The sequence below is a fragment of the Pongo abelii genome, chromosome 6 (assembly GCF_028885655.2).
Source record: "Pongo abelii isolate AG06213 chromosome 6, NHGRI_mPonAbe1-v2.0_pri, whole genome shotgun sequence".
NCBI lineage: Eukaryota > Metazoa > Chordata > Mammalia > Primates > Hominidae > Pongo > Pongo abelii.
In genome coordinates this window covers 127,946,368-127,959,627 of record NC_071991.2, presented here as the reverse complement: position 1 = coordinate 127,959,627, position 13,260 = coordinate 127,946,368, and the positions used below count along the sequence as shown (strand labels likewise).

The following is a 13,260-nucleotide window of genomic DNA, read 5'->3' as shown; positions in this document are numbered from 1 at the left end:
AAGCTTTGATTGTTAATATTCAGATTTTATATTTATTATCCCTATCCTACCATTACTAGCAAAATAATTCTGGGCAGTAGCTTAACCATTTTATGTGCCTTGATGTCCTTTTCTCTACATGGGGATTATGATAATACCTGTCACAGAGTTGTAATGACTAAATGAGATAATTAGTGTAAAGCACTGAGAATAGTACTGAACATACAGTAAGCATTCAGGGATAGTTTTCCTTCCGTCATTCAGCAAATATTTATTGCGTAGCTGCTGTGTGCTGTGCACTGTTTTAGGTGTTGGGGATATAGCAGACAAACCAGCACAAATATTGGCACTCATGAAATGTAGATTCTGTTTGCTGCTATTGTTATTAATTTTCCTTTTCTTTTTCTTTTTTTTTTTGCCCCAGTCTTAAAAAAAACTCATGAAATGTCTAGGGCCTTAGAAAATATGATTTTGTTTCATGGATTCATATTCCCTCAGTATCAGTGGGGAATTGGTTCCAGGACCTCCATTGGATACTGAAGTCCATAGATGCTCAAGTCCCTCATACAAATGGTGTAGTATTTGCATATAACCTACACATATCCTCCCGTATATGTTAAGTCATCTCTGTGATTATAATACCTAGATTATAATCTCTAGATTATAATACCTGGTGCAATGTTAGTGCTGTGTAAATAGTTATTGTGCTGTATTGTTTAGGGAATAATGACAAAAAACCATCTGTAAGTGTTCAGTACAAACACAGTTTTTTTTTTCCTTGAATATTTTCAATCCGAGGCTGGTTGAATCCACAGATTCAGAACTCATGGTTATGGAGGGCTGACTATATATGTCTATACACATACAGACAGACACATAAAACATACATATATACCATATACCTCAGGTGGTTTACATATGGTGTTAAGATAACCATGGTTTCCAATTTGAATTGTAAGAGAATATATTATCTTTGTTTTGTGACTGAAGACCTCATTCAGAGATTTAATAAAGTTTTCTTGTTTACAAATGAAGACTAAGCAACAAGCACATAGTTTTTTTTTTATTTTTTGAGATGGAGTCTCGCTCTGTCACCAGGCTGGAGTGCAGTGGCACGATCTCGGTTCACTACAACCTCCACCTCCCTGGTTCAAGCAATTCTACTTTAGCCTCCTGAGTAGCTGGGATTACAGGTGCGTGCCACCACGCCTGGCTAATTTTTATATTTTTAGTAGAGATGGGGTTTCACCGTATTGGCCAGTTGGGTCTCAAACTCCTGACCTTGGGTAATCCGCCCACCTCAGCTTCCCAAAGTCCTGGGATTACAGATGTGAGCTACTGTGCCCGATCATCAAGCACATAGCTTTAAATAAAATATATCTCTTCACAAGCAACATAATCCCTCTGTGTCAGCATATGAGAAATATTTAAAGCATAGTCAATTGGGTTTAACTTTTCATAGCATACATTGTGTCCAAGTTGGCTAAATCCATTGTATAAACAAAAGTTTTGAATAGTCAAAGTTGATTGAGAGTAACGTGTATTTTTATGTTGGTCATTACCTCTTCAATGAGGCAACTCATGTTGAAACATTTAATTATCTTGATAAGGAAATTACCAAGCACAGCATAAACACAATTAACTATATAAACAGGTTTGGGAACATAAATTTTATCTCTTTGCCTAGAACTTGGTAGAGCTTTATAGAAAGATACTTTTGAGTTTCTATGAGAGTTGACATATCCATGTGTTATCTGAGTTTCAAGTAAAAAAGTAGGATGTAAGGTTTTCCTGTATAACTAAAAAGCACACAGACTTCTGGGTATTCAGTAAATAGTTGTGAAAGAAAGAGAGGTAAATCTCTTGCTGATGAGCAGGCTGGATACGCTGATTTAAGTAAGTATAAACTTATTGTACTTTGTCTTTCATCCTAAACTGTCAGTATTTTTCACCAAAATTTATTCTTATACCTATGGCAAATAGATTGAAGACTAGTTATATTTTATGTGGAATCTGAAGCTCTGAAAAGTGATTGAGTGTAACATATTATATAGGATTGCTTTTAGTGAAGACATTAAATATTGAAATGGTAATATTTGAGGTAATCTATGATTTGAGATGTTTTGAAATACGTTATCTAACACTTTTTCACTGCTCAGAAAATGTAGTTCCCAGATCAGCAGCATTTGCATCACTTGTTAGAATCACTTGTTAGAAATGCCAAATCTCAGGCCAGGCGCAGTGTCTCAAGCCTGTAATCCCAGCATTTTGGGAGGCCGAGGCAGGTGAAATATATCTGAAACAGATATATTTCAGAGGTCAGGAGTTCAAGACCAGCCTGGCCAACATGGTGAAACCCTGTCTCTACTAAAGATAACAAAAAATTAGTTGGGCGTGGTAATGCACACCTGTAATTGCGGCTACTTGGGAGGCTGAGGCAGGAGAATCACTTGAACCCAGGAAGTGGAGGTTGCAGTGAGCCAAGATTGTGCCATTGCACTCCAACCTGGGCGACAGGGTGAGACTCCGTCTCAAAAAAAAAAAAAAAAAAAAAAAGAAAAGAAATGCAAAATCTCAGGCTTTACCCCAGAGCCACTGAATCAGACTCTGCATTTTGTCAAGATCCCAGGATGAATTGTCATGCACATTAAAGCGTTTGAAGCTCTGATCCAGAGCATGTTTTTAGGGGCTTGAACCAATATTGAGCTACATAGCAGCCCCTTAAGCCTAGTTTTTTAATATGATGAATCTGGTTCCTGCCCTTTTGGTTGGTCCCCTTCTTGCCATTTTGCTGAGATTCCTAATAGATAGTTCCTTATATTTTAAAATTTATTGTGCTCCTATGACATGTTAGGCATTGTGCTGGGCATTAGATTATAGATATGATTTCTGCTCTTAGGCAGTGTAATAATAATGTCCTATTGTGAGTGCTGTAATTTTCTGCCTCCTTGTAAACTACAGTACTTCAGGGAAATTTCAAATACTTTGTACTAAAAGGTTAGAGATCACCATGCCAGAACTTTTAAGCATGGTATGCAATACTGAATTATTTTAAATAAGGGGGGATAAATGGCTATGTGGGTTTATACATTGAAAGCCAGAAAAATTGCAGAGGCAGAATGTTTACAAAGAGATTCTTTTTTCTTGAGTTCTAAAGGATTTTTGCAGAAATAGAAAATCCTGTGTGTGTATATGTACATATATATGAATATATATTTTTTAAAGCTTAAAAATTGTTTTAAATTTTACTTAGGGTGAACACTTCGGAACAACGGAAGCTACAGAAGCCTTCTTTGCAATGACGCGATTGTTTCAATCTAATGATGTAAGTCTTTTTAAATTTTTTTAACGATGAAAAACCTCCTTTTATTTATTTTCCCCAGGGAACTAAGAGTGTTCTAAATTAGGGAGCATTGCTTGAAATATTTTAAATTATTTAACTGCTTATAAAACTTACAAATGTTCATTATAAGACGTGAAAATGGAAGAATTAAAGTATGCAGTATAAAACTTTTCCCTGCAGATCTACCGTGAAGTCATAAAGACTGTTAATACCTAGCTTCTGGCATGACACTGTGAAGGTGGACTGATAAAGAAGTCAGTGCACATAGCTACCACATTTGTCAGTTCTTAGTCAAGTTTCTGGTGGGCCTGGGATTGCTGTTAGTCAGCAGGGCTGGCAGTTGAGAAGAAGAGCTGGATGTGGAGTGGGGAAGGGGAATAAGGAATAGAATAAGGAAAAAGAAGTGGAATAAGGAAAAAGAAAAATGAGTACAAACTAAACCTGCCTCTCATTACCTTAGACCACCCTGACCTTCAGAACATATGGCTGCTGCTTTTTGTCTGTCTTCTAAGTGTTGTGTACATTTTTCTTTTGCCTAGCTCTAAGGCAGAACCATACAGGGAAGGCAATTCTGGGATATGTATTTTCCAGCTTTCCATTAACATAAATTGGCCAAATCTTGCAGTTTTTTGGTATGTATTGCATATCATCACATGTCACATTTTGTGTCAACCCCCAGAACCTCTTGAGATTTGAGTCTTGTTATGGATCTAAATAATGAGAGGTTTTAGGAGCAGATCTTCAGGAAGATCAGCAGCCCCCTGTAATGCAGCTGTTTCAGGGGAGGCCATTATATACTCTACAGGCAAAGGAAGACCAATTTCCTCACATATGGGATAAAGGACTGACACTTCTACTAGCAAAAGATGTCACAGAATTTAGGAGTTCGGGGTACTTGGCTTCATCAGAGTCTGCCCATATATCTTCATTCTACTTTTCAGGGCCCCATTCCTTGCCAGTCAAGGTCCTAACTTTAACGTAAGATGTCCTGCAAGAGTATGAATTGAATTTGCATTGTAACTGAGCCACCTGCAGGATATGCTTTGTAGAAATCTCAGCCCTGTAGCCACATGATATAAGGCTTTCTATGAAGGCAGTTATAGATTTCTGGCCCCCTTACCCAGATTTGAGTGGTGCTTTTAAAACTCTGAGCTCATAATTTTCTTTTCCTGAGAAAAGAATTCTCCAGTGTACCTAGAAACAACTAATTAACCCATTATACAACTTATTTTTACTAAAATCTTCTATGGCATCAACTACTTAGTTACCCAAAGCTTTGTCTTCTGTAGGTCCTTGTCTGCAGATGATGATTTTAAATATTTTGCCACTGCATGCCATGGACTACTAGTAGCCCCTTTACCATTGGAAACTGGTCTATTAATACCTTCAATCAAATCAGCGAAGCAACTTCAGGTTCATATCTTTAAGGTCTTCTTTCCTTTTAACCACTTCCTGTACCAGAAATTCAGGGTTCAAACAGGGAAACAGAACCACTATGAGTATTGTGGAATTAGGTGTTTATTAGAGGAATTAGACTAGAAAACTAGGCAGGTTGAGCTGCTGGAGTGGGGTTCAGAGGGTGGCTGTTACATAAGTCATGGAAGGCTATTGCCTCTTTTGTGGCTTTGTTTTTGCAGCCAGGTGTCTTCCCAAGGCTGCTGTTACTCAGAGGGCTGACAGTTGGGAAGAAAAGCTGGACATGTAGTGGAGAAAAGGAAGCAGAGTAAGAAAGAAACAGGATGAGGACAAACTTTTGAAGCCTGTAGCACAGAGGTTTATATTAAGAAAAGAAGATATGAAATTGTCTTCTAGGAAGTGGATTAGGGAAATGTAGGATTGTTCGATAGGACTAATAGCCTGTTGAAATTAGTGCTCATGAATTTAAAGTATTAGCAAGTAGCATGGTGAATGTTTTTCTTCAGCTACAGCCTGCAGGTTAAAGCACTGAAGGCTTAGAGATAGGATTTAATCAGGATTGAAGTTTTGCCAGGTTAGTGAACAGAGGGAGAAGCAAAAAAGTTGAGTGGTTGGAACATCGACTGTGGAATCTTCGGTTAGGAGGGAAGCAAGAACATGGGCTGACAGGGACGGCAAAAAGTTGGTAGGACCAGTGGATTGTAGGTAAAGAGAGAGTGAAAAGAATTTTGGAGTCAGGAGTGTGAGTGCTTGGAAATGAAATTAGAAAGGGATGCTGTTACTGATAGAGGCTGTGGCAGTGGGTGATCATTGTAGGAGGATGGCATCATTGGAGAAGAGGAGGTCGAGGAATGAAGAGGTCAGAGGTTTAGAGATACCATCTGTATGGATATTAAAATCACCAATACTTATTACTGGGATTGCATTGGAGAGACAGTGAACAAGGTACTGGTATTTTTTAAAAATAAGGAAGTGACATGGGGTTTAATGGACAACCAGCAATGGTAGCAGGTGACACAGTATAAAGGCATAAGCTTCCCCACCTGTAGGCCTGGTGGTATGAGGGTTATGGGAGAGAAAACAGCTGCTATTTCAGAGGGTTGCAGGAGGATCCCTGGGAGAGAGCCAGGTTTCAGTTAGAGAAAAAGATGGGAACATTCAGGGAAGAGTTTGAGAATATAGGGGATTTTGCTGATGAAAGTGTCAGAAAATATAATGGCGCTGATTAGAAGGGTGGAAAATGGAGTCAGACGAGGTGCTGTACCCAGATGCAAGGAATAAGTCTGCAGGTTATGAATAATGACCAGAATATTTTAGGCTTTTTGTAGTGACTGAGGTAAGTAGCCATGTACAGCATGATGTGATTAGTTTTAATGATTCCTTAGGCAAAAATACGGAATTGAGGGAGTGATTGTTTTGGGGCAAAGAGAGGTAGAGATTTTGCCAGAAATATGTGGAGCTCCTTCCATTACCAGCATTCCTTTACCAGAAGGTAATTACTGTCTTGAAGTTGGTATTCTTCTATCCTTGTTTATATTAATATATGAGGGTTACATAGTTTACATCTGTAATCAATACTTTGCATTTTTGTGTGTCTTAAAATATAAAAATAACATCATCTTCTTACTTTGCAATGTTGTTGTTGTTTTTGAGTTGTCGCCCAGGCTGAAGTGCAGTGGCGCGATCTTGGCTCACTGCAGCCTCCGCCTCCCGGGTTCGAGCGATTCTCCTGCCTCAGCCTCTGGAGTAGCTGGGACTATGGGCACGTGCCACCATGCCTGGCTAATTTTTGTATTTTTAGTAGAGACGGGGTTTCATCATGTTGGCCAGGATGGTCTCAATTTCCTGACCTCCTTATCTGCCCGCCTTGGTCTCCCAAAGTGCTGGGATTATAGGCCTGAGCCACCACACCCGGCCTGCAGTGTTTATAATTAATACATTTTTAAGATTTACTGGCTTGTTACATGTACTTCTACTTTATTTACTTTCACTACTATATGGAATTCCAATATGTGAATATACAGTAATTCTATTTATCCATTCTCCCATTGGTAGATATAAGTTGTTCCCACATTTTACCTATTACAAGTAATACTGCACATAATGTTTATGTACACAGTGAGGCTTTTTCTGGAGTAGATACCTACAAGTGGATTTCTAGATAATGCTTGTTTGTTGGTTTTTTTTTTTTTTTTTTTGAGACGGAGTCTCGCTCTGTCGCTCGGGCTGGAGTGCAATGGCATGATCTCGGCTCACTGCAACCTTTGCCTCCCAGGTTCACGCCATTCTCTTGCCTCAGCCTCCTGAGTAGCTTGGACTACAGGCGCCCGCCACCACACCTGGATAATTTTTTGTATTTTTAGTAGAGCCGGGGTTTCACCGTGTTAGCCAGGATGGTCTCGATCTCCTGACCTCATGATCCGCCCGTCTCAGCCTCCCAAAGTGCTGGGATTGCAGGCGTAAGCTACCGCTCCTGGCCTAAGCATATTTTCATGTACTTATTTGCCATCTGTATATCTGCTTTGATGAAGTGTCTGTTAAAATTTGTTACCACTTAAAAAAATCGGGTTGTCAGCTGGGTCCGGTGGCTCACGCCTGTAATCTCAGTGCTTTGGGAGGCTGAGGTGGGCAGATCATGAGGTCAAGAGTTTTAGACCAGCCTGGTCAACATAGTGAAACCCTGTCTCTACTAAAAATACAAAAAATTAGCTGGGTGTGCTGGCAGGCACCTGTAATCCCAGCTACTTGGGAGGCTGAGGCGGGAGAATCACTTGAACCCAGGAGGCGGAGATTGCAGTGAGCTGAGATCGTGCCACTGCACTCTATCCCAGGTAACAGTACAAGACTCCGTCTCAAAAAAAAAAAAAAAAAATCAGGTTGTCATGTTATTGAGTTATAAGTTTCTTTATATATTCTGGTTAGAAGTCCTTTATCAGACAGGTGTTTTGTAAATATTTCCTCCCCCTCTGTGGCTTGCCTTTTCATTTACTGGACTATTATTTTTTTTAAAGTGTAGTTTTTACATGCAGTAAAATTCATCCTTTTTAGGGTATCGTTCTATGAGCTTTGACAAACACATACAGTGGTGTTATCACCACCACAATTGAGGTTTAGAACGTTTCCATCTCCTTAAAAAGTTCCCTTGTGTCTTTATCATCTATTTTCTCCTTGCCTCCCTCAGCCCCTGGCAATCCGTTATCTCCTTTCTGTCCTTATAAATTTGCCTTTTCCAGGAAGTCACATGAATGATATCATACTGTATGAAGCCTTTTTTGAGTTTCTTTTCAGTTACTTAGCATAATGCATGTGAGATTCATCCATATTATTGTTTGTATCAGTAGTATTTTTATTTTGTCGTCGTATTCCATTGAATGGATGTACCTCTGTTTATCTGTTTGCCAGTTGAAGGATATTTGGCTTGTTACCAGTTTTTGGTGGTTATAAGCAACATTGCTATAAACATTCATGTTTTGATTTTTGGATGAACATACATTTTTATTTCTTTTGGATAAATGCCTGGGAGTGGGATTGCTGGGCCATATGTAGGTGTGGTATGTTTAACTTTGTGAGAAACTACCAACCCATTTTTCTAAAATATTTGTAATCATTCCCACCATCACTGTATGAGAGCGGCAGTTTGCTCTGCATTCTGGCACTTTGTATTGTCGTTTTTATTTTTGTTTTTAATTTTAGCCATTCTGATAGTGTATAATGGTATCCCTTTGTGGCTTAAATTTGCATTTTTCTAATGACTGATGATCTCAAACATCTTTTCATTTGTATTTTTACCTTCCATATATCTTCTGTTGGTGAAGGATTTGTTAATATCTTTTGTCCATTAAAAAAATTGGATTGTTTATTTTCTTATTATTGAGTTTTAAGAGGTCTTTACGCATTCTGGATACAAATCCTTTATCAGATATGTTTCACAAATATTGTCTCTCAGTATGTGGCTTATGTTTTTATTTTGTTAAAGTCTTTCAAAGGGCAGAAGTTTTAAATTTTGATGAAGTCCAGTTTATCAAATTTTTTTCTGTTACGGGTGATGCTTTTTATGTCATATCATAGAAATCTTTGCTTAACCGAAGGTGACAACGATTTTCTCCTGTGCTTTTTTTCTGGGTGTTTGTAGTTTCATATCAATTACCTTATGATCCATTTCATATTAATTTTTGTATATGGTATAAAGTAATGGTTGGTTTCTTTTCACCTCTTTTCTCTTCCTCCATCCACTGCCTCTTCCTTTTCTTCTTTCTTCATTTTCTCAACACATGATTCTGGAACAATTGAATATCCATATGGAAGGAGAAAGGGGAGGAGGGGGAGGAGATGATGAAGATGATTGAGTTACATTGGCACATTGGAACATTATTTTGTTTCATTGACCTATATGTCTGTTCTTACTTTAGCTCTATGCTGTCTTGATTAACTATAGGTTTAAAATCTATAGTAAGTTTTATAGTGCAAATCTTTCTATTTTTCAAAATTGTTTTGGCTCTTTTGGGCCCTTTGCATTTCCATATGGATTTTAAATATCTATATTATATATAGATAATATAGAAATATGTAGATATCTAGAAATAGACAAGGTTATATTATATATAATATAATCTTTTTATATAGATATAAAAATCCTGCTGGAACTTTGGTGGGGCTTGCATTAAATCTAAAGAGCAATTTTAGGAGAATGGATATTGTAGCACTATTGAGTTTTCTGCTTCACAAACATGGTATGTATCCCTTTATTCAAGTCTCTCTAACTTCTGTCTGCAGTATTTTATAATTTTCAGTGTACAAGTCTTGCACATATTTTGTGAAATTTATCCCTAAAGTAGATAGTATGTTTTGATGCTCTTGTATTTGTATTGTTTATTGGTAGTCTCTAGAATTAAATGAACTTTTATATATTGACCTTTTTCTTGTGATCTCCTTAAATGTTTGTTAGAGTTCACTATTGCAGCTGTCTTCTTAGTGGGAAGGCTTTTCGGGGTTAATTAACTTCATTAAAAAAATGTATATATGATGCCATTCAGGTTATTTGTCTTCTTGAGTGTACTCTGGTAGTTTGTATCTTTCAAGGAATTTCAGTTAAATTGTTGAACTTGGCATAAAGCTTTTCATAATATTCCTCCATTCTTTTAATGTCTGCAGAATCCTTAGTGGTGTCTCTTCCTTCATTCTGATACTGGTTAATTGTGTCTTCTCTCTTTTATTCCTAGGAAGCTTGTCTAGGGATTTATAAACTTGATTGATCTTGTCATAGAACCAGCTTTCTGTTTCATTGATTTTTAAAAAATTAATTATTTTTCTCTTCCAATCTAATTGTGCAAAAAGAAAAAAAAGCTAAAAAATCAAACCAAAAGAAGGGGAAAAAAAGAGGAGGAGAAACATAGACCAAAGAGGACAAACATAAATCTTATAATGACCTGGTAGATATAGACCCAAATATATGATTATCCACATTAAATGTAAATGAAGAGCACAAAGATCCTTTACAAAAAGTCGATTGTATATTGAGCCATAAAGCAAGACACAACAAATTTCAAAGGATTGAAATCATATAGACTGTGTTCTTTATTTACAATGGGATAGTGTTGGAAATTAATAATAAAAGAATAACTAGATAAATTGCCATTTATTTTGATAGTAAGAACATTTTTCTGTTTTGTTTACAGCCATGATAAAGTAAATGGGCTGGATTTACCCTGCTACTATAAATACCTAGAAAATCAAACAAAATTTATGACATAACAGTTTTCAGACGCTGGATAATAGGCATCCCAGGACTGTGATCTGAAGAAGGGAAACCCTAGGATTGTCAGCCCTAGGATTGTACTAGATCGTGGCCCAGAAAGAGATTACAGGCCTAGTTCTCTCTCAGAGTTGAGAAAACAAATGGAGGTTGGGAGCCAAGAAAGCTCGAATTTGTGAAGCAGAATACCAAAGAAGAAGGAGCCGGAGAGAAAAAGAGGGGCGGGGAGAGAAGGAAGGAGGAGAGGGAGGGATTCCATGATCTGTTGAGGACTATCCCTGGAGTCTTTGGTTAAGTAAAAACTGATCTGTGTGTGTAAAAAAGGAAACTACTCAAAGCTAAGGAAAGAATCCGAAAAACACGGAACTCAGAATAGTTTGTATTCCCACCAGTGAGAGCGGAAAGTGCAAACTCTGCACTTTCCTCAGTTCAATGTATACCAATGTTTCCTCCTGAACCCTAAATGAGATTTCTAGATGAATACCTGGATCCAAGTAAGAACTAAGCTAACAATGCTCCACCTACTCTCCCCGACTCAACTGGATCTCTGATTTATTCATACACTATGGATAAATGGGCAGCAGCCAGACACCAGGTTCCTCTAGTCTGTCCAGCCTCATCCCTTACTGAGTAACCTCAAATTTCTTTTAAGTAGAGAAACCCAAATACATCAGACGCAGCTCCAGAGTCCAAGCTATGGAGAAAACCTTGATACTACTGAACCCATTAAGGAAAGAGAAGAGAGTGAGGATCCTCGTGGTGATTAAACACAGGAAAAAAAAAAAAAACACACAGAAAAGAACTTAAAAAATATGTTTTCCAGGAATGAGCCTTTAATTAACACTGTACGCCATCTCTACTAAAAATACAAAAATTAGCCAGGCGTGGTGGCCAGCGCCTGTAATTCCAGCTACCTGGGAGGCTGAGGCAGGAGAATTGCTTGAACCCGGGAGGCGGAGGGTGTGGTGAGCCGTGATTGCGCCATTGCACTCCAGTCTAGGCAACAGAGCGTAACTCTTGTCTCAAAAAAACAAAACAAGACAAAACAAAAAACCTTTGTCTTTGGACTCAAGCTATCAGAGTCTAAGTTTGTATCTCTCAGTAGAAAGATCCATATAATTGAATTTTTAAGTTTTTACCTATTGTGTCAATGCATCAGTTGTGTTTAGGAAATACTAGTATTCTGAATAGTTTCTCACCCAGATATTAATTTTTTTTTTTTGGTAGATGAGACTCTTTTAAAGAATATCTTTCTAAAATATATATCTACTTGGGGTCCTCACTTCAAATAATTTAAAAAACCATTTCCTTATGAATAATCTGTTACCTTTTATAAATGATTTTTCAGCAAACATTGAGGAGAATGTGCTACCTTACCATCAAAGAAATGGCTACCATCTCTGAGGATGTGATAATTGTCACAAGCAGGTATGTGAATGGTCAAAATCTAGGATGAGATACTTATATATTTGCTGTTTGCTTTCTGTTGATTTCATTTTTTGACCATAAGAAAGCCAATAGGAATTTAAAAGAATATAATATCTTAAAGCATTCTTTTCTAAAATGAAGTTTTCATCAGTGAAAGCCATCCGTATCTGATAAAGCAAAGGAAGAAGTTACAAAAGATAATACTGATAGATTTGAGTGCATCAAAATTTTCATAAAAATGGATAAAACTAAAAAGTAAAAGATAACGTGCACTGAAATAAAATATTTACAACAAATACGTCAAAGGCTAGCATCTGTAATATATAAAGAACTTTTAAAAAGAAACAAGTGATAATTCATCAAATAACCAATATAAAGGATCTAAATGTCTTTAGATAGTCGTTCTCAATAGTAACCAAGAAACATAAATTAAAAATTCAAGAATGAGGTATAATATTTTTTACTCATCAAACTGGCAAAAAAGCAAAAAGGCAGCATTCAGTACTTGTGTAAGGGAGACATACTCTTGTACAAAGGAGACAGTAATAAATTGATTCAATTTTTCAATAGAAAGTAATTTAGCAACATTTGTTGAATAATTGAAAGGCTTTATCCCTTTGACCTAGTAAGGCCACAACTGTGGAACTATCCTTGGAAAATAATCAGACATAACACAGAAAAACTTATATATATTGATGTTTGTTGCAACACCATTTACAGTAGAAAAAAGGACCCACAACTTACGTGTCTACCATTGATAAAATTATTTAATTAACCATATCATCATATTATAAAATATTTTAAAATTTGGAGATATTTTTGAAACATCTGATATAAATAAGTCTTCATAAAGTGCTAAATGGGGGTTGGAGTCAATCTACGTATTCCATATAGTCTCACTTCAAAGAACATTTTATATGCCAGACGTGGTGGCTCACGCCTGTAATCCCAGCACTTTGGGAGGCCGACGCAGGTGGATCATCTGAGGTCAGCACAAGACCAACCTGGCCAACATGGTGAAACCCCATCTCTACTAAAAATACAAAAAAATTAGCCAGGCATTGGTGGCACGCTCCTGTAATTCCAGCTACTTGGGAGGCTGAGGCGGGAGAATCGCTGGAGCCTGGGAGGTGGAGATTGTGGTGAGCTGAGATTGTGCCACTGCACTCCAGCCTGGGTGATAGAGCGAGACTCAGTCTCAGAAAAAAAAAAAAGAACATTTTATGTATATATATAAAAAATACGGATAGAAGTTACACAGACTTATCTCTGGATGGTTGGGATTGTGGCTGATAGTTATTTTCTTTAAACTTTTTATAATTTGCAAATGTCCTAGAATAAG

The 13,260-nt window shown here is 37.3% G+C and overlaps 1 protein-coding gene across 2 annotated transcripts in view; it reads left to right on the top strand.

Moving 5' to 3' along the window:
* COPG2 (COPI coat complex subunit gamma 2) overlaps positions 1 to 13,260 on the top strand; it is a 162,683-nt gene that overhangs the window by 2,537 nt on the left and 146,886 nt on the right. For both annotated transcript variants that reach the window (XM_024249541.3, XM_054560634.2), the window contains exons 4-5: positions 3,233 to 3,304; positions 11,839 to 11,918. In XM_024249541.3, coding sequence (XP_024105309.1) covers positions 3,233 to 3,304; positions 11,839 to 11,918 — 152 coding nt within the window. The remainder of the gene's footprint in view (positions 1 to 3,232; positions 3,305 to 11,838; positions 11,919 to 13,260) is intronic.